Source organism: Phaseolus vulgaris, chromosome 8 (genome assembly GCF_000499845.2).
Source record: "Phaseolus vulgaris cultivar G19833 chromosome 8, P. vulgaris v2.0, whole genome shotgun sequence".
Lineage (NCBI taxonomy): Eukaryota > Viridiplantae > Streptophyta > Magnoliopsida > Fabales > Fabaceae > Phaseolus > Phaseolus vulgaris.
In genome coordinates, this window is record NC_023752.2 from 7282358 (window position 1) to 7309082 (window position 26725).

General features: G+C 26.7%; 1 protein-coding gene across 1 annotated transcript; it reads right to left on the reverse strand.

Moving 5' to 3' along the window:
- Positions 1-5487: 5487 nt before the first annotated feature.
- On the reverse strand, positions 5488-9197 carry LOC137825083 (LOB domain-containing protein 18-like). The gene is made up of 2 exons (XM_068630758.1): positions 8588-9197; positions 5488-6030 (listed from the first exon to the last, which is right to left on the reverse strand). The coding sequence occupies exons 1-2, from the start codon at positions 8885-8887 to the stop codon at positions 5653-5655; spliced, it is 678 nt and encodes a 225-aa protein (XP_068486859.1). The 5' UTR covers positions 8888-9197; the 3' UTR covers positions 5488-5652.
- Positions 9198-26725: the final 17528 nt, after the last annotated feature.

Here is a 26725-nt window from a genome sequence, read left to right on the forward strand (position 1 = left end):
TATTGTTATTGTCAACTTTTATTGCTTGTAGATAGATTCTAATACTAATTTATTGATTTCACTATTTGATTCGTTGGGAGATGACTTGGGGTCATCTGACCACTTCTATATTATCATCTTTCTAGCGTCAGACAAGTCTATGTTAGAATCACAATTTGACAGCAAAATAGTAACTATCAATATTCAAGTACTTGTGACATGGTGTCATAATATTACACAATCATAAAGTTAAAAAAAAAACACAATAGTCTACAAACAAGGATGTGGAGCATAGCTAAAAGATGATAGTTAAGTTCAATATTAGAGCATGCAAAGAACGCAAATAGATACGTTTCATCTGCCAACATATCAACAACAGAGAATGTTTACTACTTTCGTCTGCCAAAGAGATCCGTAAGCAAAGGGCAAGTCACATTAGAAGATCTCTTGGATAAAAAGCTAAAGACACTTTTTTCTTCAACTTATGCATGTCAACTTTGGAAAGAATATCTACTTCATACGACACTACACTTTAGACAAATTTAAGGAAAGACACACTGTCAAGAAGAGATAAGTACATTCAGCTAATAGATGTTACATAAAGAAGAAAGAGCCATTTATGTTTGTGTAGGGTGCATTTAACGCTACATGAAGTGCATTTAATGCATCCTTCTATATCAAGCTCATCAGACGAAAGAAAGACATTAAAAAAAGATTTGATGCTAATCAACGACCAAAAACCATTTCAAAATGGCCACTTTCTTCAGAACCTATATAAAAGCAACTCAAGAAGAAGAAAAGAATAATAACGTTGTCTTGTGTTGAAACTCTGCTAAAATTATTACGCCTATCAAACTCTTCGTAAAAGAACATTGTTCATGTTCTATTAGCAAACTAGAAGAAAGTGTACAAATATCATATACGTCAACAAAAGATAATCCCTATTAGTGAGCTATCATGTGATTTGTTGATCACCACTCATACAACTTGTGTATCTTAGCCTAGGGTGATTGTTTGTTAAATAATACTCGATTATTAGGAAGGAGTTATTGTTGTTCAAAGAAGACTTTGTTAAGTTATGAGTGACTTGTGAAAGAATAGTTTATTAAAATAAAAGTGGCTTCTGCAAGAATATTCAAGGGGTCAGCTAAGAATGACTACAAGCTCAAACAATACTCAAGGGGGTTAGCTAGGGCTATGAGCCTAAAGAATACTCGTATTGTACTTTGAAACATTAGTATGCTTAGTGGAACTCAATATGTTGATTGAGAATTGGATGCAGTATGTTGCAACAAATGAACCACTATAAATTTATCTTGTGTGTTTCTTTTGTTCCCTTTGCATTTTACTTTATTATATGTTGTACTAACTTATGAAGGAGAGCTATTGGGAGAATGTGTTAAAAAACAGTTTAGCCAAGAAAATTAGTTAATCTATAAAGTTGTCTCTACTACACTCCATCAAACGTTTGAGCTCTTGGCACACAAAATCATCATTTAAATAATCATTATCAGACAATATCTTTGAAAAAGTTTCAAATTAATTAAAACATAAGTCAATCTTCCCTTATTGTGTTTTTTCTATTTCCATAATTCACATCAATTAGAATGTGAATATCATGCGATCAAATACATGTACACAATCATATCCACAAACATTAAATAATAAAAACTAACTCAAATACTTTAATTAGTTAAATGTGAGATTCTCTTCTTATTAATTAAGAACTCATTCCCATCCAAGGAGAAAGATATGAAATTTGGATGTAGTAAAAAAAAAATTTTAGTACCTTTTATAAGTCGTAGATTTCTTTAATTTTATTTAAATATACATGTAAATGCTATATTTTAGCCTGTCTTTTTTATTCAATGTTTATTATATGCATGTTTCCAGTCTTTATATTATAAATATTTATTTATTCAATTATTTACTTTTAGCTAAGTTAAGAATACATTAAAAAAAATTATTAAATAGAAACTAATTTTAGAAAAAAAATAATAAATTACAATATTGAATAAATTAGATACTATTTATAGACTAAAAACTTATTGGTATCTAAAATAGCTAAAATCTCAGTAGTTAATTAAATACCAATTTTAAAACTAGTTTATAATTTTTTATTAATAATAGAAATTATTTTACATATCAATAATTTTTTTAATTTCTAAAATAATATCTAATTTAGTTAACATAACGACTAATTATATTTTATCTGTAGGATTAATTTCTATCTAGTGATTTTCTTGTACTGATACACATAGTTTATTGAAACCTGATCCATAATGGTGTTTAATGAATCAAAATTATTATAAAAATTACATAATTACTATAATTACGAATATAATTATATTACTAATTTTAATGAACATTTAATATTTATATTAATTTTAATTATGTATACATCTATAACAATATATAATTTATAACTATTAATAAAGATGATAACTCTTATAATCATTTTGTAACCGCTATTTTAATGTAAACTATTTATTATCGATTTTATTTTTATTAATATATTTTATTTTATTTCTTTTTATTTTTTATTTCCCTATCTAGCACCATTTCAAAAATAAATAAATAAATAATAATTTTTTTTAATAATTTTAACTTTGAATGCATTAAAAAATAAATATTTTAATGTTTAAAATAGTTAGAAATATAATTAATGAATAAAAAATGAGTTTTTACAAAATAAAAATAAAAAAGTAATAAATTTAAAATGTTTAGTTTTAATTTTTTTTAAGAATGAAGAAAATAAAAAATTAAACCCTACAACAACATAAAAGTTGAATCTATAAACATAAATTAGTATTTATTTTTATTATTATTGATGATGTAATCATGTTAAGTTCAAGTACAAAATACAGGATATAATTATAAAAAAATCAAAGTCAATTAGTATTAATTAATAGTGGACACACAAATAATATTGAAGTGTCTACCTTAAATGCAAAATCCTAAAACAAAACTAAAGCAAATGTTACACTTAATGCTTAAAAATGATAAGAAAAAAATGCAAAAATAAACCAGTCTAGAAAATAAAAACAACAACAATAAAATAAAAACAAAAAATAGAAATAAATAAAGAATGACAAAAAAAAATAACTAAAAACATAAAAGATATAAAATAAAGGCAAAACAAAATAAGATAAAGATAAAAGATATAAAAAAATCCAAATAAGATAAATATAAGAGATATAAGGCGATACTAAATAAGTATAGGTTGATCATAAAAAGGAACATAAATAAAAGATGATCATTCATTTAATATTTTCTTCAATGATACATTCAATAGTTTGTGCGAAATGAAACATAATTAATGACGAGAAGTGCATAGTAATGTTGGGACAAGTTCTTTATGTGTGTCCTAGTGTTTGACGATATGAACATTTTCTATTCGATCATGTTGTTCTCATATGTTCATATCGGTCATTATTCAACTTAGTTTTTTAATAATTCTGTCTTGTATTTTTTACTTGAACTTAACATGATTATATCATCAATAATAATAAAAATAAATATTAACTTATGTTTATATATTCAATTTTTATGTTGTTGTAGAGTTTAACTTTTTATTTTCTTCATTTAAAAAAAATTAAACTAAACATTTAAATTTATTACTTTTTTATTTTTATTTTGTAAAAACTCATTTCTTTATTCATTAATTATATTTCTAACTATTTTAAACATTAAAAATATTTTTTTTAATGCATTCAAAATTAAAATTATCATTTTTTTTAATTTATTATTTGTTTATTTGTTTTTGAAATGGTGCTAGATAAGGAAATAAAAAACAAAAGGGTGTTAGATAGGAAAATAAAAACAAAAGGGTGCTAGATAGGGAAATAAAAACAAAAGAGTATTATATAGAGAAATAAAAGTGTAAATGGTGTTAGATAGGGAATTTACCCGAAAATACTACCTATTATAAAAGTTATTTATTTATTTATTTTATAATACATTTTATGAACATATTTTTTTTATAAATTTAATTATATTTTTATAAGAATTATTTATTTATTTATCAAAAGAAAAAAGTGGATACACACTAGTAAAATATAAAAAAGGATATGATACACAATTTTACCCTTTTAATAATTATTTTTTAATTCAAATAACTATCTGCAAAATAGTCATCTACATAATAAAAAATTACTTACAATTTTTTTAAAATAACTATTTAATTTTAAAATTACTTATAATTAAAATATTTCTAAATTTTAATAATATATTTTTATTTAAATATTTATTATAATCTATAACAATATATAAATATATAAAGAAGATACACCTCTCTTTTGTACACAAATTTTTTGCAATTTTATCCTTTAAATAACTATTTTCTTAAATTTAAATAATTATTTATGATAAAAGAATCATCTACACAATAAAAAAAAATTACCTATGATAAAATAAAAAACATTTATTTTTATAACTACTTTTAATAGAGTTCTTTTTTATAATTTAATAATATATTTTTATTTCAATAACTATTATAATCTATAATCTATAACATTAGGGGATTCTCCTTTTTTTATATAATTTTTTTAATCTTTTAACTAATCGTTCTTTTAAATTGAAATAAATACATATAATAAATAAAAATATATTTATAATTTAATAATGTATTTTTATTTTAATAATTATTATAATCTATAACATTAACAAAATGATTCTCTTTTTTAATTTATATAAATTTTAATATTTTAATAATTTAATTAATTATTTTATTTTATGAAAAACAAAATACAAATAATATTTTAAAAAGAAAAATCAGCAAAGTTGAATTTGTTCCACACACAAATAATAAAGTGTGCATGAATTAGATCACTTTGATTATATTGTATGGGTCAACGTGATACAAATTTAAACGTAATCCAAAACTTAACAAAAACGTATGAGTCAGTACAAACTGATTTCAAATAAAATCATAAATTTGTGTCACGTTTTCACTTTGAACTCTTTGTGCAAAAGCACGTTCATGACTTTATTGTATGAAGTTGTATAAACGAGACACAACTTCTCCAAATCAATAATAAAATTCTTTTTACCCAAATTCATAATAAATTATACAAATTATGCTATTGAGCTAAAAAAATCAAACTTCAACACATTTTTCAAAGTGTTTTTTCTATCCACAAGTTCAAAAAACAAACATTGACAAACAATGACCACTATTTTTTTTCAGTAAAATAAATTTTATAAATTAAAATTAGAGTATCTGGGGGTACTCTAAGAACAAAATAGACTCACCCAACAGAAATAAAAAATATTCCCACTTCACCTTAATGTTTCCCACTTTCCCCTAAATGTTCAAGAACAATGACCAATATGTGATCATAATGTGCTTGCATCCTCTTCTTTCAATAAGTCACAACCCAATTATTAGAGCCACGCAATTTACTATGTCACTCTTAAAAAGAAAACTAGCAAGCAATTCATGTGAATCTTAGTAAATCCACTGCAATTTTTCTTCTTCCAACCCAAAATAAAAGATAAAGAAAGGAAGAAAACAAAACAACAATCATATACATATATATAACCATAGTTATTATAAATAAATAGTTTATGATTAGTTTGAAAATTTAAGATCCCTTGCTAGTCTAATTTCCAATATAAAATAATAGAAAATATATATTAACTAGTTCATTGAGATACCGAAAATATGTTTGATCATTTGGAAAGGGACAGAGATGGTGAAGCATTGCTTGAAGCAGGAGGTGATGGAGGAGAACCATGTCTGTGAGAAAGGTCACCTGCCACAGCTTGAACGTTAACCCTAGTAGAAGCTGATGGAGGATGACCCATGTATTGACGTGGGTCCATTGCCCTATGTTGCATGGCCCATGAAACTTGCCCTGTTGGATCAAAAAGTGAAGACAGGTCATAAGTGGCGGTTGCCGCTGCCGCTGCGGTGGTCGATGGTAGATCGCTCACTGAGAATCGCGGTGTCGCCACCGATTGCGTTAGAGGAGGTGGCGGCGGATGAGGTACCTCCATTTGGGCAAAGTGGCCTTGTAGGTATGAGAGTTCTGCTTGTAAGTTCACCACCTTTGTTTAGAACAATGAAGCCAAAAAATGTTAGAACATTGTAACTCATTAAATAAATTTTCATTCATCATAATGTTTTATACGTTGATGAAAGAAATTTTGTATGATACAGGATTTTATTTTCGAACAAACAAAATATTTATATAAATATATGATGATGCACTTTTTTTCTTGGAGTAAATTTCTGCAGCATTAAAAGGGTTGATAGAGGTTAAATTTTTTAGAAAAAAATATGTAGGATAAATGAGATGATGTGAAAAGAAGAAAATAAAATTAAAATAAATGACAGAAGTTAATTATATCATCAATCTTTTTCTTCCTTCAGACACACATTGTATTTTTCTTTTATTGTGTTAGACATGTATCGTTTTCTCTAAATATAATATGCTAAGATTTTCCGTTTTCAAGTAAAAATAATAATAATTTCCATTTCATGCAACTTTTTCTTCAAATAGAAAATTAGAGAAAGATAAAATTATTTATAAATGAAATAGGTAATTCTTTCTCTCTCTCTCTCTCAATAATAATAATAATAATAATAATGCCTTCATAATTAATTAGTAATTATGAATAAAAAAAAGGTGAGGATCCCGAGAAAGTTTAAGACTAATTAAGGAGAACATAATACAAGTATGAACACGGTAACTTTAAACAAACTTCTAGAAAATATACAAGCAAGAGTTTTGTACAAACAAAGATACTTCCAAAAGATACACAACTAAGCATCATTAAACTTGAAGGAAAAAAACAATATATGTGATTCTTTTAAAACAGGTTCTATCAATAACAATGTTAATGAAATAATTTCAAATACTAACAAATTTTTAATACACTTTAATTCAATAATTATTTGCTGATAAAAAACAAATTTTCAATAATGACTAGTATACATCAGCACATACATATGAGCTAATTCTTTTAGAACAGTCAAAAACCTTGATTTCTATATATATATATATATATATACACACACGAGCCAAAAAAATGCATTTCCATTTGAGAAATGCTAAACATATTTTCTTAAAAAAATTACTAAAACTCAACATAAATTATTTATAACTTATTTATTTTCCAATTGTCTTACGGCAAAGGTGAGATGAAAAGAAAATATAGTTCCTAGGTGGATTACTGCAAAAGGAACAAAAACTTCCTTCTACGAAACCATATTTTACGCTACTATAGAAAATCTTAAATAATCAAAGAATTAACAAATTAATATGTGTGATTTTAAAACTTAAAAGGAAATATTAAAAAATACTAACATCTTAAAGAAAATGAGAGTGTAGAAGGTACTATGTGAGACTCAGATATGGTTCTAGGGTAGTCCATTTTTTTAATTTTAGGAAACTTATAATGCACTACTAAATATAAATAATTAGTTAGTGTCTTAATTAAGAAAATATTTTCTTAAAAATTGTAGTATTATACATTTTAGAGACCCAGCAATAGTTAATTAACACAGGCTATGTATTTAGAAAAATTGAGATAGTCATGTGTTAAGATTTCCATAATCTATTTTACTGTAAAGATGAATTTTGTTATAGAAATGAATATATTAGATTGATAAGGATGTGAGTGTGAAGAAATTGATTTTGTGAAGGTGATGAATTTATGAAAAGATAGAGACAAAAGGGTTTATTTTAATTTTGTGTATGAAATTGGTTTGAAGGTCTGAACTAACCGACCATCTCCCCAAAACCTGCAAGAAGCAAGGAAGTAATGGCCCATGCCATAGACTAACCATTTGTGTAACAGCCGACCACATCATTTGTTAATCAAATAAGAGTTAAGGATTTAATTGAAATGCTAGAAACTGTCTCCCTTATTTCCATGGCTTCCAAACCCTACCCTTTTTTTCCTCTTTCCTCAAACCTCACTTTTCTTCCTCAGGGCACAAAACCACAAGCTACTGCTACAATGCATGCTATCTTTGTTGTCCTTTACTTCAAGGATTGAAGGCACAATTTGCTTGTACAAAAAGAAACTCAAAATATTACAGATAGGTTCCTTTGCATAGCAGTTTCAGTAGAAACTGTAGCAGAAGTGATTTAATATTAAAAAGACAAAAACAGAAACTCGTTTCTTTCTTCATTCTTTTGGGGTTACAAAATGAGATTGAAAAACCATGGAACTCTTATTATGTGAACATCATAAAATAAGCCTTTTCTTAGGTTTCACTTTATTGGCTAGCAAACAATCAAAATAAACTGGGACGTTACATGACTCATATATATATATGTAATGTTTAACTTACGGTTTCTAGCAATTTTATATAAAAACAAATAGCCTGAAACAAACTCAGAACCCTTAATCTGATAATTTTCTAATCTCTAACTATGATTCTCATTCTACAGTCAACAGAAAACGTCTTGAAAGCATAAAAGTTTCAGTGATTCACTACATTGGCTTAGTGTAGGTGGAGAAGAAATTGAAAACTGACAATTATATAACCAATTAATTAGCATAATGCAGATACCAAGAACACACATTATCATACCATGGTCAATTCATAATTCTATCAAGAGTTATGATTAAATCAAAATCAATAGCTATATACCTGTTGCTGAAGGGCAAAGATGTGCGAAACACAGCCATAAACAGGATCTCTGAGGCGTGATTGTGCTTCATAACAAATGGTGATGACTGCATCAAGCCTTTTGTGCACAGGAATGCTAAGGAGAAGCTTGGACACATTGCTAGCCCCAAAAACCTTGTGCACAGCAGCAAAATGGTTTGTTCCTTGCTCCGCATCGAAATACGGAGCAAAGATACAACCAGGAATACATTTTCTTCTGAGAAACTTGCAAGCTCCACAAGGGCTACCAGTGGTGCTGCTACCAGCACCACTACCACTCATCTTTCACTAGAATGATGAATTATGAGTGTTGTTATTGGGATGAGATAAAAGGTGATAAGGGTGTGAAATGATTAGGTTATGGAGGTAGGATTTTGTGAGAGTGATGAAGTTTGTTTGGTGGAGAGAGGAAGGGAAGAAGAAGGGTGGAGTGTTGTGGGGAAGAATTTAGCTAGGATACGTTTGGTGGGGCTAATGAGATTTAATGAGGGGATTTAATAGGAAAGAAGAAGTCTTAAAAGGCACGCGAGGGAGCAAAGGCTTAACCTCCACATTTAGCTGTTTGCGTGAAGAAAAACATGAGGTATAAGGTAGCTAGCTATGGCTTACTTTCTCACAATTATACCCTCAAAACTGCTTCACCTTTTTTCCCTATTTTGCCTTCGTTCCTCTCGTGAATGTGAATCCATTCAACTCACAAACATCATCTCTCTCCAAAACACACACTTTTGACACTTCCTCTGGTTGCTATCATGTGAGTACAAAGGTATGTGTTGGGAGAGGAAGCTTTGAATTTGGACCAAGAGATGATGTAATCATAAAAGAGGTTTTTGTAACCGAGCCAAGCTAAAGACAACAAATTTTTTTGTTACTCTTACGCGTTTATAATATGATATACATGAGAGAGAGTGTTTATATGCATTATTTGAGCTATTTTGCTTTAAGTTTGATAAAAAAAAAACGCGTTTTCATGGTTGTAATCTCACATCAATTAAAAATAAGAATATCATAACGCGTTAGGACGCGTTTTCATGGTTGTAATCTCACATTTTCATGGTTGTAATCTCACATCAATTAAAAATAAGAATATCATAACGCGTTAGGACGCGTTTTCATGGTTGTAATCTCACATTTTCATGGTTGTAATCTCACATCAATTAAAAATAAGAATATCATAACGCGTTAGGACGCGTTTTTATGGTTGTAATCTCATATCAATTAAAAATAAGAACATCATAATTAAGTAGACACAAACATTATCTTATAAGTTAAAATTATATAAAATTAAATTGAATTTAAAATTCACTTCTTAATATTTATGAGTTTTCTAATGTTTAATCATAACATATAACATATATTGAAAGAAGTTGTGCTAAAATATTTGGTGTGTAGCTAAGAAAATTGTACTAAGTATATATTTATTAAGTGTGGGAAGAACTTCATTATGGTTATTTTGGTTATTAGTTTTTATTGGGTAAATTAAGCGACTCTTTGTTGTAATTGACTCAGCCACTTGCATTTGTCTTCTTTACAAACAAAATGCCAAATGCTATTAGACTTGGGAGTTATGGTAGTAAATTGGTATGAATGCATGTGTTTTGGTTCTCTTAATTAGGTTATTAATTCATATTTGTTGGGTTGTGTGAGAGAGAGGCTATAATATTGAATATGCAACTTAAGAATAGTGGATTTTATCTCCAACACATTCTCCAATGTTGAAACTTTTCAACTCGTGTGTGAAACTATATATTTATGAATAGTCTGACAGCGGTATGATAACATGGTCTGATAAGGTTAACAAACTCATAGACTCTCTCAACTATCATATCATTCACCAACTTCAATTAACTTTCCTCACAAATCCACTCTAACATACTCCAATCCAAACACACTAACTTTCTTCACATTTTTCTCTCAAATCTTCACACTTTCACTCCTCAATCCAAACACAACATTAGAGGTTTAAAATGTAATATTACAAATTTGCCCTAGTCTTTAAAAAAATAGAACAATCAAATAATATGTATTTTTGCATAAATTTTGATGAATTAAAATTATTAGTAATATAATCCGATATAGTTCAATAATTAATTTCTGAACAAAAAATACAACTTACTTGACAAAAAAATAATTTACATGTAAAAATTTGAATATATGTAAAAGTTGTCAATTGTAATATAGAAATAAATAATTTAAATATTCATAAATTTAAAAATTGTAATTAGAAAATAATTTTGTATTATATGTAAATGGTATTATTATATTTATGATAATAATTATTCTATAATTTTTTTATTATAAATAAGTATAAAAAAATTATTAAATTTTTTTATTATTATTAATTATTATTATTTCATTTTATTAAAATATTAGTGTTAGTTAAATTTATTTAATAAGGGTAAATTTAAAAATAACTTCAAGTTGACTTGACTTTCCCTTTGTTTCTCTTCATTTTAAGAGGAAAGAATTTGCGACCCAAAAAAAGGAAGAGGATATTTATTGTTCACACTTATATCATCTCTTTCTCTTTCTCACAAAACCCACCTTGGATCCAAATTATTGATATTCTCTCATATCTTTACTTGTGAACCGTACATACATAGAAGCAAACATGTCCTAAATGACTTTGATAGCATCTTAAGAAGTGAAGACCTTAACTCAACCTTATAAGACTGATTTATAACCTAATGTTTACAATAATAAATTAATAAAACTTAGGTGTATTTGTTTTTTTTTTTTTTTCAGCAATGAATTAATAGAATTAATAGGAACACTTTAGGGGTGTTCCAACCCTTATACATAAAGACTCCTAATAAAGCATTCAACAATTAGAGCAAAGTTAAGCGACAAACCACTTAACTCAAAACCTTAAAACTAGTTAAAGATACTCAGTCCCAAAACCTGAATCTGCATAAACCAGCACAAAACAAAACAAAAGCCTGGTGGCGAGGGAAAAACTGCTAGAGAAAAACATGCTAACAGCTAGGTGTGACCAGCACAACTTAACCATGAAGAGCAAAGACTAAAAATCCCCGGGCCTTGCTGCATTTGCTAACACAGATCCAGGGATTGCCTCTTGACAGCAGAGTGCTTCATCTATAACTCTGTGTGAAACCAACCATCAACCATAACCTCTTTGGTCAGATCTTCACGCTTGTGGTAACCAGAGAACAAGGTATTTCCTCTCAGACAAATTTCTCCACGGGCTGCATTGGAGAGAGCATCATATTCCATCTCTGGCACAGATTTAAACCTGGCTTCAATGGTTGTCATGGGAATACCAACTGTTCCTGTCATGGAATACACATCACCTATGGCATACTCCTCAGCTTCCTTCTTTTGTGTGGTCGAAACACTTCCCAAGCACACAATAGTTTTAAGATTTGAAGAACACGGCTTTAGTTTCCAAGATTCATAACTCCCAGGGTAGCTCCTGCACCAAGAAAACACCTTCCACTCCGCTTCATGAGAGAAGAATCTGCATATATTTATAAGATATCCTCCCTATTTTCCTGCAGTAATGAGAGAGCAAACACCTTCCCCACCTCATCGTAACTTAGAATATAAAACCAGTCCAGCCCGTGGGTCTTAAGCAATTTTAAATTTTTTAAAAAAAGTTGCAGCAGCCAACCAACATGCATAATATTAAAACCAGTATAAATCTTTATCTAATAGTCATATTGATGCATGTTAAAGGAGATAAAATCCAATCGGAAAATGAAAAAGTGACTTTCCTTTCTTTTTGTTTCATCCAAACCCATGATTGTACTTGTGCTAAAGTAAAAATTTCCTCCACATCTAACTTAGCTTGATTGAAGATAAACCTATTTCTATGCTTCCATATACACCAAGCAACTGATACCCAAAGACCTTTCCATAACCTATTACCTTCTTGATTAGAACATATGCCAGGAAATTGTTCAAAATGATGATTCAAAACATTATGGTTCACCGAACTTACTCCCATCCAACTAGAGCACATGTTCCATACTTTAATTGATTCTTCACATGAGACAAAGATATGTGAACATGTCTCTTCCTCTTTTCCACAAAACACACATAGTGTATCCCCCAATAACACGCCCCTTCTTTGCAAGTTCTGTTTTGTTGCTAATCTGTCCTGTAGTGCCCTCCACACAAAAAACTTAGCTGATGGCATGACCTTTAAAATCCAAAGTATTTCGAACACCTGCAAAACCCCCCCTGTATCATGCTTTACTAACCTGTTATATGCTGATTTCACCGTAAATGTATATAACGGAGGATCAATCCAAATTCGTATGTCCACATCCTCTTGTCGCAGTGTCACTTGAGATATAATTGCCATGAAATCCTCTACCATGCTTTTCTCCCATTCAAACCAATCTCTTCTCCATCTGAAGTTCCACTCCCACCCTTCCGTAGACCAGCTTCCACAACTATCGATATACTTGTCTTTGAGCTCCGAGTTATTATATAGTCTCTCATATCTTGATTTGAGTTGGTCATTGGTTAACCACTCGTCCTCCCAAAATTTGATCTTCTCCCCAGAACCCACTTTCCAACCCAAATTCTGATTGAACCAATTGACCCCTTGGTCAGAAAGACTAGCCTTGGCTAGATCACTCCACCATCTAGATGTATACCCCTTTCGATTTGGTGCATGTGATATTGACGTTCCCCACTGGCCATACTTTGATTCTAGAACATCCTTCCAGAGTCCAGACTCTTGAGATCCCAATCTCCATAGCCATTTTGCCAGGAGTGCCTTATTGAACAACTCAATGTTTCTAATGCCTAGACCTCCCTCCTCTTTTGCCTTGCAAACGTTTTCCCAACTTATCCAAGCAATTTTCCTTCCTTCCGCTCCCCAACCCCACAAGAAAGTTCTTTGTAGTTTGGTTATCTCCTTGCACACTCCAATCGGTGCTTTGAAAAAGGATAGGAAGAAGAGTGGTATGGCACTGATGACAGATTTTATAAGACATACTCTACCTGCAAAAGACAGGTTCTTCCCCTTCCACACTGATAGTTTCTTTCTATTTGTAATTCTGATTTTTATATTTTATAAAATTCGTAATTTGGTTATTATTATTGTTTTACAATTTAAATTCTTTAACAATCAAATTATTCATATATTTGCTTATTTTTTAAGTTAATTATCGGTAATGATTTTTTTTTGTTAGTTTGAACATAATTATGAAATCGAGTAGAAATATATTACATTCGTAACTTTTTTACGTAATTGAAAAAGGAGACTTTGGGTGTAAGGTTTTATTTTTTTTAAATGTAATTTGGTACTGATTTAATAAATTTTTAAAACTAAAAATTAAAATTAAATAAATTTATGAATAATTAAAAAAAATCAAACGATCAAAATTGTATAAAGAAAATTCAAACACTAAAATTACGGATAAATTTAAATTAAAAAATACATGACAAAAAAATTATGAATTGAAATTGCAAATTTTAAATATAAACAATAAAATTATATGTTGTTTTCATATAAACGAATAAACCTGAATTCTCTTCCATTATAAAATTAATGTAATTTGTGAATTTAATATTCTTCATTTATGTAAATATTGTGTATTTTGAATTCTTATTTTTTTTTTATAAAAAAAAGTGTAGTTTGATCTTTGCAAATTTTATATCTATATAATTATTATTTTTACCATTTAAGTCTCGTTTTCTTTCCCTATTTTATAGTAATTATAATTGTTCTTATTGGAATGTGAATCAGGTGGATCCGAAAAAATTTAAGAAAGTCAAGTTACTTGTTGAGTCGAATTCTTTCTCGTTATCCAGCTTGTTAATAATAATTCACTAGTAAATTTTAAAAAATTTATATGAGATTCAAGTTAGTAAGATTAAAACAATTTTAAATATATTAGCATGAGTAACAAAAGAGAGGATTAATTTTTTTGTTTGAATTAGGAAGAATTTGAGATAGAGAATTTGAGAGGAAAATGAGATTGTTTGAATAAAGATAAATAAGGTGGGATGAAAGAAAATTTATCAAAATTTATGAATGGTGTGATAGGTGTGATTGAAATTTTATTTTTTATTATTATAATTCTTTTAATTATTTTATTATTATTATTTTATAATTTTATTATTAGTATTTTTTATAAATTTTGTATTAATATTTTTTATATTATTAACATTTTATTATATTTTAATAATAATTATTATTTATATTTATTTTATTATAATATAAACATAAATATTAATGAATTAATAATATAAAATATAATATATTTAATATAATAATTAATATATATATATAATAAAACATATAATATACTTAAAAACTAACTTTACTCAAATCTTAGTTGTATGGCGGAAAAAGAACATGCAGATGTGTTTATCTCATTTACTACTTTTTATTATTTTTTTTATTTGTGTGCTTTCTTTGCTCTTTCTCACTCCATAAGTTGTTTTAATTTTTTTACTATTATTACTTTATAATTTTATTATTGATATTTTTTATAAATTTATTATTAATATTTTTTATACTATTAACATTTTATTACATTTTAATAATAACTATTATTTATATTATATAATTATTTATATTTATTTTATTATAACATAAATATAAATATTAATGAATTGATAATATAAATATATAATATATTTAATATAATTATTAAGATATATATATATATATATATATAATAACATATATATAATATATAATGTTCTAAAAAGTAACTTTTCTCATGAATCTTCGTTGTGGTGTGAACGTAAATTTGTCGGATTCGTTTACTATTTTTTATTATTTATTTATTTATTTTCGTACTTTCTTTTTCGATCTCACTCTCATAAATTATTTTAGTTCTTTTATTCTTATTAGTTTATAACTTTATTATTAATATTTTTATAAATTTATTGTTAATATTTTTTATATTATTAAAATTTTATTATATTTAATAATTATTATTATTTATATTTATTTCATTATAATATAAAAATAAATATTAATGTATTAATAATATAAAAATATAATATATTTAATATAATAATTAAGTCATACATATAGTAAAACATATAATATATTAAAAAGTAAATTTTCTCACAAATCTTCATTGTGTTGCAAAAGAGAGCATGCAAATTTGTTTGTCTTGTTTACTACTTTTTATTATTATTTTTATTTATTAATTTTCATGCTTTCTTTGATCTTTCTCACTCCAATAAATTATTTTAATTCTTATATTATTATTACTTTATAATTTTATTATTAATATTTTTTATAAATTTATTATTAATATTTTTTATATTATTAACATTATTTTAATTATTATTATTATTATTATTTATATTACATAATTATGTATATTTATTTTATTATAATATAATATAATATAAATATAAATATTAATGAATTAATAATATAAAAATATAATATATTTAATATAATAATTAAGACATATATATAATAAAACATATAATATATTAAAAAGTAACTTTCGTCACAAATCTTGGTTGTGTTGCGAAAAAGAACATGCAGATATGTTTATCTCATTTACTACTTTTCATTTATTTATTTTTTCTTTGTTATTCGTTTTGTCTCCACATGGAATGTTAAACTCCTTTGAGTTGATTGTCTTATAATTTCACAACGAATTCAAAAGTTTTGTTTTTCAATATCTTATTGTGCTAAATGTATGGTATTTTTCTAAGTTTAACTGTCATTCTGAAAATTGTTTTGAAAATGAGGTTGATAATTCAATTATGTCTTTGAATAAACTCTTGTTTAGTTTTCTAAACAATCTACATGTGATTCAAGAGGTAAAAGGTAAAAAAAAAAAACCTTATGAGTAGACACATGAAGACGAGTAAGGTATTAAATAAATTAATGGATGCATATTTCATTAATGAGATTCAATTGTCTTTCGTTGACACATATTTGGTTAATTAAATTCTATTTAAATGATTGAATGAATGATACACTTACTGATTGATGAAGAATTCATTATTAGAAAAACTTGAGAGTTAACATGCTTTTTTTATTGTTTATGATCATCTACTTTATTTTTATGTACAGCCGTTTAAAACCCCCCCTTTTTTTACATTAGTATTTATATATAGGTTTTGAACATTGTTTGACTAATTTTACTATTGGAATCGTTGGGAGACAACTTTAAGTCATATAACATCACTAGAAATCATTAAATACAAACAAGTTTTAGAGACAAAAAATGATTAGTTCTTATATTGATTAAATTAGATGTTATTGTTTGGTAGCTAAAACCTTGGTAGCTAATTAAATATCAATTTAAAAATTATTTATCAATAATAGAAACTAATTTAAATACCAATAATTTTTTTAGTCTCTAAAATATTATCTAATTTAGTCAATATTGCAACTAATTGTTTTTTGTCTCTAAACCTACTCTTTATTTAATGATTTTCTTATAGTGTAATCTTATTTATATTATCTTTTATTTTGTGGTAGACGGTCTAACATTGCATTAGATGATCTCCACTAAAATCATTTTTAATTTGACTGCATAAATGTAGTATATCTCAATATTTCAGAGTCAAGTAATACACAAGTCCCATAAGTTCAAAATCCACGAATAAAGTGCAAATGGACCGATTGAATGAATGAATGAGCTTTAGTGCTTATCATAACTGATCTAAATTCATTGTATCTCATTTGACAAGTGTCACTCAGGATTGATTCCTGTATGTATTTATGAAGGGTTTTCAATAGTAATGAGCATTTGTAAAAGATTTTTACTCATAATGATAAGTTGTTTTGTTTTATAATATGTTACATCACTTAGGTAATTAACGTTTTATCCTTTCATGTCAATACCTTAAGACACTAAGTTTGGGTGTCCTTTTGTTCCGCGCGGAATGTAAATGTTCGAAATTCTTAATTTGCTTTATATTCGACTCTATATATCCTTTCTTCATAATTTCACTTTATTCTTCATTTCTAACAATTGTGAGATAAATTTACTCCATTCGTCATCGTTTGTGTCATCATTTAAAAGGACATTTCTAATTACTTTATCTTCTTTCAATAAAAATAGTTATTTATTTAGTAGAGATTGTAGTTATAAAAAATAGTCATCATTTCTCTAAATATTGTGTATTTTGTATTTATTTTAAATGTAGTTTGATCTTTGCAAATTATATAACTATATAATTAGTTTCTTTAATATGATATTTTTAATAAAATAGTTGCTCCACAAATAAAATAAAATGAAAACTAATTAAGAGATGGATAACTCCACAAATAAAATAACATGAAAACTAATTAAGAGATGGATAACACCGGAAGAAATACAATAACTAAATTATAATATTTTAAAATAAATGTTTAATAATATATGTATATATATAATAAAATATTTTGAATTTAATGAAGTGACGTAATCAATGATAATTATTATTTTATTTTATGACTGAAAAAATGATCACACGTCACCCGTAATAATTATTTTTGTACATGTTTTTTAGAATACAAAAATTTAATTATAATTAAAAAATTATTAAATAAAAATCAATTTTGGAGATAAAAAATAATTAGTTACTATGTTGACTAAATTTGTGTGAAGGAAATGTGTGTGCTGAAAAGTTTGTTAATTTATGATTTATTCATAGATAATCATTTCATTGGTATAATAGGTTTCTATCTAGTCTCTCATTAGAATTCTTTATGAATAAGTATAGTCTACCTATGTATCGTTTTGTTAACATATGAGTTTTGGTCTAGTTCTTTCATATTTTTTTATTTTTTTTAATAATAGTTTTTTCATGTAATGACAAATGATTGTTGTTACTTGAAGTGTCATCCTAGCTAGTGATGTCTAACATGAAAATTTTTATAAAAAAAAATTATATATTATTTTAGAGATTAAAAAGTTATTGATACTTAAAGTAGTTTTTATTATTAATAAAAAATTTAAATTAATTTTTAAATTGACATATAATTAGTTATTAATAGGAGATGGAAGAATATTTTTCATAGTGTTTTTTTATCGAATTAGAAATATTAATAAAGTTCAACAAAAATTATACCAGGTAAGGAACTCAGATAAGGTGACCCTCTGACACATTTCCTCTTTCTTATTGTGGTTGAAGGGTTAGCACTGGTAGTTAGACAGACAGTCTCAAATGATCTACTGCAAAGTGTGGAGGTTGGAGGCAACATTGTTAAGGTTAATATGTTACATAACGCGAACAATACCCTCTTCTTTAATAAAGAAAGTACTCATAATGCATTTGTCCATGAAAGAAATTCTCTAATGTCTTGAGTTAGCATCAGGCTTAAGGGCTTTTTCAAAAAGTAGGTTAGGAGGGGTGGATGTAAATCATGCCCAGATGATGAATTATGCTTCGATGCTAAATTCTGAAGTGATGAAAACCCCCTTTTCATACCTAGGAATGGTGGTTGGTGGAGAACATAGGAGGATTAGTTTATGGGATGGAGTCATAGATAAGATCAGAAAAAGGCTTGACAGATGGCGAGGAAAATTCCTTTCTTTGGTAGGAAGAATTTTGTATGCTTAGATCAATTCTAACCTCCCTCCTCTTGTTCTACCTATCTTTCTTCAAGATGTCAGTGGCGGTGGCAAATGTCATTATAAGAATTCAAAGGAAATTTCTATAGGGATGGAGGAAGGAAGGAAGGAAAACAGTTTGGGTTGCTTGAGAAAAAGTGTGCAATTCTAACGAGGAATGTGGTTTAGGGATTAAAGGCATCAAGACATTTAACTATGCCTTGCTATGAAAATGGGTTTGGCTACTATACATAGTGAAGGGAGGCTTATGGAGAGAAAATATAGATTCCAAGTATGGAGGATGGAGAGATATTAGGAGTAATAGGAGGAGCATTAAAGAATCTATCTGGTGGAGGGATTTAAAGAATGTGTGGGCAATGAAAGAGTGGGGGATCTTTTAACTCCCAAGTTGGGATCTTCTTCCACTTCATCACGACACCACTCATGACATTCACGTCCAGAATAGTTGTTGCCTCCATCCAATCATCAGACATTGAAGCTGCAAGCCAGAAAACCTTTCCAACCTTATACTAAGGCAGGTTCATGAGATGCAAAGGTATATAGAAAGATCTAACTCAAATGCAATCAATATACACGTACATGTAAGATTGACAGATTATATTCACTAAGAAATAGCAAATTATGTTCTCAACCTACCAAATCATGACATATATTATGTTCCTTTAACTCTCTATGATCTCATACATCTACCAAAAGGCTCTCCCCCCATCCCAGTCCACACTCTTTAACAAACCTTTTATCTAACCTTATTCAGTAGTAAAACCAAAACCAAGAAAATCAGTGTAAATAGTAATAACAAATGCACTTCTCAATGGGGAAAACACCTACCTTCCAATCAAGCAACTCATCATAAATCCCTTTAATTCTCAATCTTTTAAATCTTAACCATCTACCGAAAGATCTCCCCCCATTCCAGCCTATTCCCTTGAACTTACTTATAATATTTCCTTTCCATGAATCTAAATTGAGGTACCACTCACCTAAACAATACTAAACGCTTTAAAATCCAGTCGCATACCCAACTACATTTTCTACATTTACTTCTTCCTAAAAAACTTTAAACATTCCTTAGGTTCCACACATCATTGTAAGTATGTAAAGTCAATTTTTTTTTTTTAATTTTAATCCAAGCACGCACCTTTAGTTGTGCTAAAGTAAAGATCTCATCATTGTCCATTCTACCATTTTTAAACACGAACTTATTACTCTATTTCCAAATTTCTCCAATCACTGTTATTCACATATTACCCCAGACCTTATTCGTTGTTTTCGAAACCCATCCTATAAAAAAGTGTAGAAAGTGGTTTCTACCTTCCACATGAAAGACTGAGAGTTCCCCTAACCACCAACTACTCCAACACCACATCGTCCAGACAATTTTATATTTAAAGAAGAGATTATTTGTTGTTTCATCTTCTGCCCCACACATAACGCATAATTTACTCTCCAAAATTATTCCACTACTCTCTAGATTGACTTTCATCGGTAATCTATCTATTATAACTCGCCACGCTACTAGTTGCACATGAAGAGATCTTCAAAGGAAATTTTTTTTTTTTTTTTTTGCAAAACAAATTCACTGTAACATAGAAATATATATATATAGCAACATTTGCTAAAACCCTTACAAAAATTTAATATTTGTACACAAACTCAAATAATTTGTTTAAGATAATTATACCATGCAAACTAAACTAATGATATTATTTAATAGATATTTGGGCATATGAAACTAAATTAATATATTATTTAATACATTTTTTATTTTAAAAAGAAATTCATATTCATATGATGATTTATAATGGGCTTTAATAACCTATTACAACTATAAGTTTACTTCAATATCATCCTATTATTTTAAAGTTATCAATTTAGGTCCTACTAAAAAAAACATGATAATTTAGTCATTTTTATTAAATTGGCCGAATATTATTAAAGTTAAGAACATGACAAGTGTATTATATGTTACACAATTATATTTGTCTCGACGTCATTACTTTCACAATAGTTTCTTAATCAATTTGGCAAAACATACTAAATTGATATATATATATATATATATATATATATATAAATCGTTAAATATTTTTTTCGTTAGTATGTTATAATACGAAATTGTTTTTTAGCTTTGGTTCAAACTTTAAAGTACCTTTAGCATGAAAATGATTGGAATAAGTCCTTTTGCATATAAAATTATTGTTAGTTTTTTTCAAAATTTATTGTTATTCTGATTGGAGACTAATGTCCATTATAATTACTTCCAATATGTTAATGAAGTGGAACCTCAAATTAAATCAATTACATATACAAAAGAACTTATTCCAATTATTTTCATACTACGAGTAGCTGGATGATCTAAAGTTTATACTAGGAATGAAAATCAATTTCGTGTTATAGTAGAAGGACGAAAAAACATATTTTTTTAAAAAATAAATGTTGTTGAAAATTTTAAAAATAGATACTAACATTAACTTAAAAATAATAGAAGAATACGTTATTAAACAGAAAATTAAATGATAGTAACAAAGAATATATATATATATATATATATATATATATTAGAATATTCTATATAACTATTGAAAATTAAAATGTAATTAAATAAAAAGTATATATTTAAGTAAATATAAGTAATACAACTACAATTATTCCAATAGTTCATAAATGCATATACACAAGTTATGAGTTACTATAAAGTTTCCACTTGATTCCTTCAAACAAGCAATAATCCATCCTTGGTCAAACAAATGAATTTAATAAACAACTAATGACTCATTCAAATAATTTACCACATTTGCACCTCAACCCATGCAAATCAAAACATGTGTAACCAATATTAAGTATACATCAAAATGTCATTATCATGTAGATAGTTGAAGCAACATGGTCCCAAAGCACATGATAGAAGATACATTCATGAATGTAGTCTTTGAATTGCCTTCAAGCTTGTCTCACTAGTGTCCTGCAATTAGACCTCCATGCCTATAACTTCTGCTAACTGTTACATAAATATATACACAGAACAAAAGGGTTGTGATCTATCAGTTTTGTTTACAAGATCCTCCACTCGTGTGGTCAACACCTTGGAATTAATTTTAATTATCATTACTTGCCGGAATTTAAGTTTGAATATTTCTGGTTTTAACTACAGGATGTTACCTCAATATGCGGCAACTTAGCTGCTAACCCTAAAGTGTAGTTGTTTATGAGTGCAAATTATTATATTAATTATGAGTTTTAACACTTGGAAGATTATGGAAATGATTTTGACTACATCAAAGAATATCTTTTGTATCTATTCTCAATGCATCTAAGTCAAAGTATCCAGAAATCTGGTGGCTCCCAGCTTATTTCATTATTCTTTATTCTCTCTCATGTTAGTGAGTAAGTTTGTATACATTGCATGCAACAGACATATTTTATATTTGTTTACGTGGGTTCATTACTTTATGCTAAAAAATATGCAGAAAAAGGCACATTATTAATATACCACTGTTGCTCCTGACAGTGATGCTTCTATAAGGGGCAGAAGAAGTTGGCCAAAAGCGAGTGATCATGAACAGAAGAAAAGTGAAATTGATTCTTCTTTCAAGATCATGTGGATTTGTTTAAGCATTCATCAACATCAATGAAACTGCCACTACTGCTATATGCATCACCTTCTGGTAATAAATGAATAAAATAAAATTCTGTAAGAGTTTTTGAAGGAAAATTTTGTTATTTTTGTAGTATGAACAAAATTATAAAATAGAAATTAGTTTTAAAGAAAAAAAATAATTAATTGTTATATTCGTTAAATTAGAGATTTTTTGGGATTAAATAAATTTTTTTATTTTTAAATTAGTTTTTATTATTGTTAAATAGTTTTTAAATTGATATCTAAATAATTGGTAGTTAAAATTTTGGTAGTTAATTAGATACTAATTTAGAAACTATTTAATAATAATAGAAACTAATTTAGAAAATATTTTTTTTAGTTTGTAAAATGGTTTCTAATTTAATTACTATTGCAACTAATTATTTTGATTTTTAAAATTTGGTTTCTATTTGATGATTTTCTTGTAATAGTGTATTTTTTTTCATATTTTTAATCATCAATGCAAATAGATTAAACACGTAGATATAAAGAAATGCTTAATTGATAAAATAAAATAATATTATATTTTGATTATAAGAACTAGCGGGAACAGAGGCGCTCGCGCCTGTGTATCCGCATTTTTTATTTTTGTTTTTAATGTATATCTATATTTTATTTTTATTATTATGTATCTAATATTTTATTTTTATAATTATTGTGTTTTTTTATTTTTGCTATTAATGTTATTATTATTATGTATCAATATTTTTTATTTTTACTGATTTGACTATTCATCAAATCTATAATAGTTTGATTTTAATTAGTATTTCAAACTAAAAGAAACTTAGGTCTTAATTAATACATTGTTTTAGTGATTATAGTAATATTTAACCTTTTAAATCAAATATATAGACGATCATATATATATATATACTCATTTTGTTTTAACATAGATTGTGAAAATTATGTCATAAAAATATTTTTTTTAAATGCATATTGATTGAATATTATTAAAACTCATTAAATTTAGTAAAATTATGTTTATTATGGTTTACACAATAATTTTAAAAGACCTCCCATTCAATTATGTTCCACAACATAAAAAAAAATCAGATCTTCAGAAATAAAAATATAAACCAAAATAAGATAATGCATAAAATAAAAAAAATATAAACCAAAATAAGATAATGCATAAAATAAAAAATCGAAACATTTTACATACTAATTTTTCTATTCAAATTTGAATTAGAGTAATGATGAAAAAACATTATTCTATGATTGGGGACGTGAAATTAGAGTATGAGAAGTTATCACTTTCCATTTTTTTTTTATAAACCAAAATAAGATAATGCATAAAATAAAAAAATATATAAACCAAAATAAGATAATGCATAAAATAAAAAATTGAAACATTTTACATACTAATTTTACTGTTCAAATTTGAATTAGAGTAATGATGAAAAAACATTATTCTATGATTGCGGAGGTGAAATTAGAGTATGAGAAGTTATCACTTTCCATTTTTTTTATAATTTAATATAAAGCAAAGCAAAAAAGTTAAAAATGTTTGAATAATAATGTAGTGCAATATTGAGAAAATACAGGTTCTATGTTATCAAATTACAAAGACAGTCACAACACCAAAGAATTATGATAAGCACAAGAAAATCACAACAGATATTAAATGATCATAAAAATAATAATTAATATGTATTTAACTTTAATGCTTTATAATTAAGATATAAAAATTTGAGGTATATGTATTAGATTTGTTGCACTTTTTTGATACCCATTGAAATAAGACTCAAAATTGCATAGTATTCTTCTCTCCCAGAAGAAAGAAATGAAATGTAGTGTACATCTCCATACGGTAATATATATGCATATAATTCAAATTCATGATAGATAATGAATTGCCTAAAGAAGAAGAAAAGGAAGAAAACAAAAAGGGAACAACGCAAAAGTAGGTTGTTAAGATCATATGTCATTGATTTGCAAAAGTATATTACAAATACTCAATCTCATTATGTTGCTCAAGAAGGTCTTCGACAAATTCTTCTTCTAAAGAACTTACATCAATATCTTTTTCAGTCTTGAGTATAGGCTAGACCCTCATTAGACACAATAAAACCTTCATAATCATCAGACAACAAAACCTGCATAGTTTCTTGAAAACAAATAAACCTTGGAGAGATGCTCCTAGAACACCATAGTTTGTCGAGATTTTTCCAATCACTGATCCAAAGCCACTGCAAAAAAAAACCCCAAAAACTCACAAACAATCAATGAAAAGTGCAAGATTAATCAAAGAAATGAAAGTATGATTTTACATGAAAGTGAAAAGGAAAGAGAAAAGAAAGTGAGAAGTATGGTAAAAAAAAGGATGTGTTATGTGTAGTGGAGAGAGAAAGTGGGAAGTAGGTACCTATATAGGAGAGAGAAAGTGGGAAGTAGGTACCTATATAGGAGAGAGAAAGTAGAATATCAGTTTAAATCAGAAATGTAATGTACCAAATCTCCACTCTCCTGTTAAAGTGGTCCACAAAACATTACAAATATCTTTAATTTTTTATTTAATAGAGAAGAAGATCTTTAAAACATAAAAGTAACTAATCAATCTCTCCACTCTCCCCACTCTCCAGTTAAATAATAACAAATAAAATAAATTTTAAAATTAAAAAATTATTTTATTAATTTTTGAAATTATAAAATGCCCAAATAACCAAAATATTTTAATACAATAAATTATTAAGTAAAGATAAATGGAAAAACAAATTAAGAGCAATTAAGAGGAGAATAAGAAATGACACAATGATCGTAATACAATAATAAAATTAAATATTAATATAAGGATAAAATAGGGAAAAAAATTAAGAGCAGTTAATAGGAGAATAAGAAATGACACAATGACCATAATAAAATAATAAAATTAAATAAAAATATAAAAATAAAATAGAAAAAAAAATTAAGAGCAGTTAAGAGGGGAATCCACTTTTATATATATGTATAGATATATAAAATTATCTACCACTATTATGATATAATAACTACAATCATAATTATCATGTTTTTTATTACACTAAATTCAAAAATAAAAAAATTATATGGTAATTAGTTGTTTAAAATTCATACCCATTAAATATAAGATATTTTAATAATATATATTAATTATATTCATCAATAATCAAATGTAGGTTGATACCTTTGTGTATCTAATGTATTACAAACCATAAAAACAGGTTGATAAGTAAAAAATAATTAGATATTAGTATATTAAATATCAGTAGCTAAAAAAATACAATTAAGAAATAATGAAAAATGCATATCCATTATATCTTGCATGTCAATCTTACGACCTAATAAGCAAAATCAATAATAAATTAAAACACTAAAAGAAATATAGATTTATTTTAAAAATAAAATTTAACTTAAAAAATTAAACAAATATTTTCGAACAATACGACTTCCAATGTAACTAAGTATATTTGATTGTCTTATTTATTTAATTTAAAAAAAATGGAAATCAAACCATTTATTCAAAATTTAAATATTTAATCATTATGAGGCGTTAATAAAAAACATTCAACTATGAATTAATGAAAATAAATACAATGTTCACCGTTGTCAAAAAATATAATTTATTACATTTTCTTTTTTGAAATTCAAAATTAATAAAGGCTATTATTGTCCATATATAGATTAAAGTAACGATCACTTGCCACGTCACCAATATCTGAATCTTGAGAAAACGGCTCCTTCATTCGCATCCTTATTCCTGCAACTGGATTTCTTACGCATTTACGAAGTTACTGAATCGTAGCCGTTTATATTAATCGAACGGCATATATGATATAAAGTAAATTGAAGTTAAAACATGCATTTCATATCAGAGCCGTTGGGTTCACATCTAAAGGTCATAATTATCTGATTGAGCGAATGCATTATATATCTGGTTGCACTTGATATAATTCTCCAGTTTCCCTCCCAAAACCGATTTCGATTCTCACACTTTACCCCTTTGTC

Coding starts and splice junctions, on each gene's coding strand:
- LOC137825083 (XM_068630758.1), bottom strand. CDS start 8,887: ATGAGTGGTAGTGGTGCTGGTAGCAGCACCACTGGTAGCCCTTGTGGA. Junction 6,031..8,587: donor TCTTTGCCCTTCAGCAACAG/GTATATAGCTAT, acceptor TTCTAAACAAAG/GTGGTGAACTTACAAGCAGA.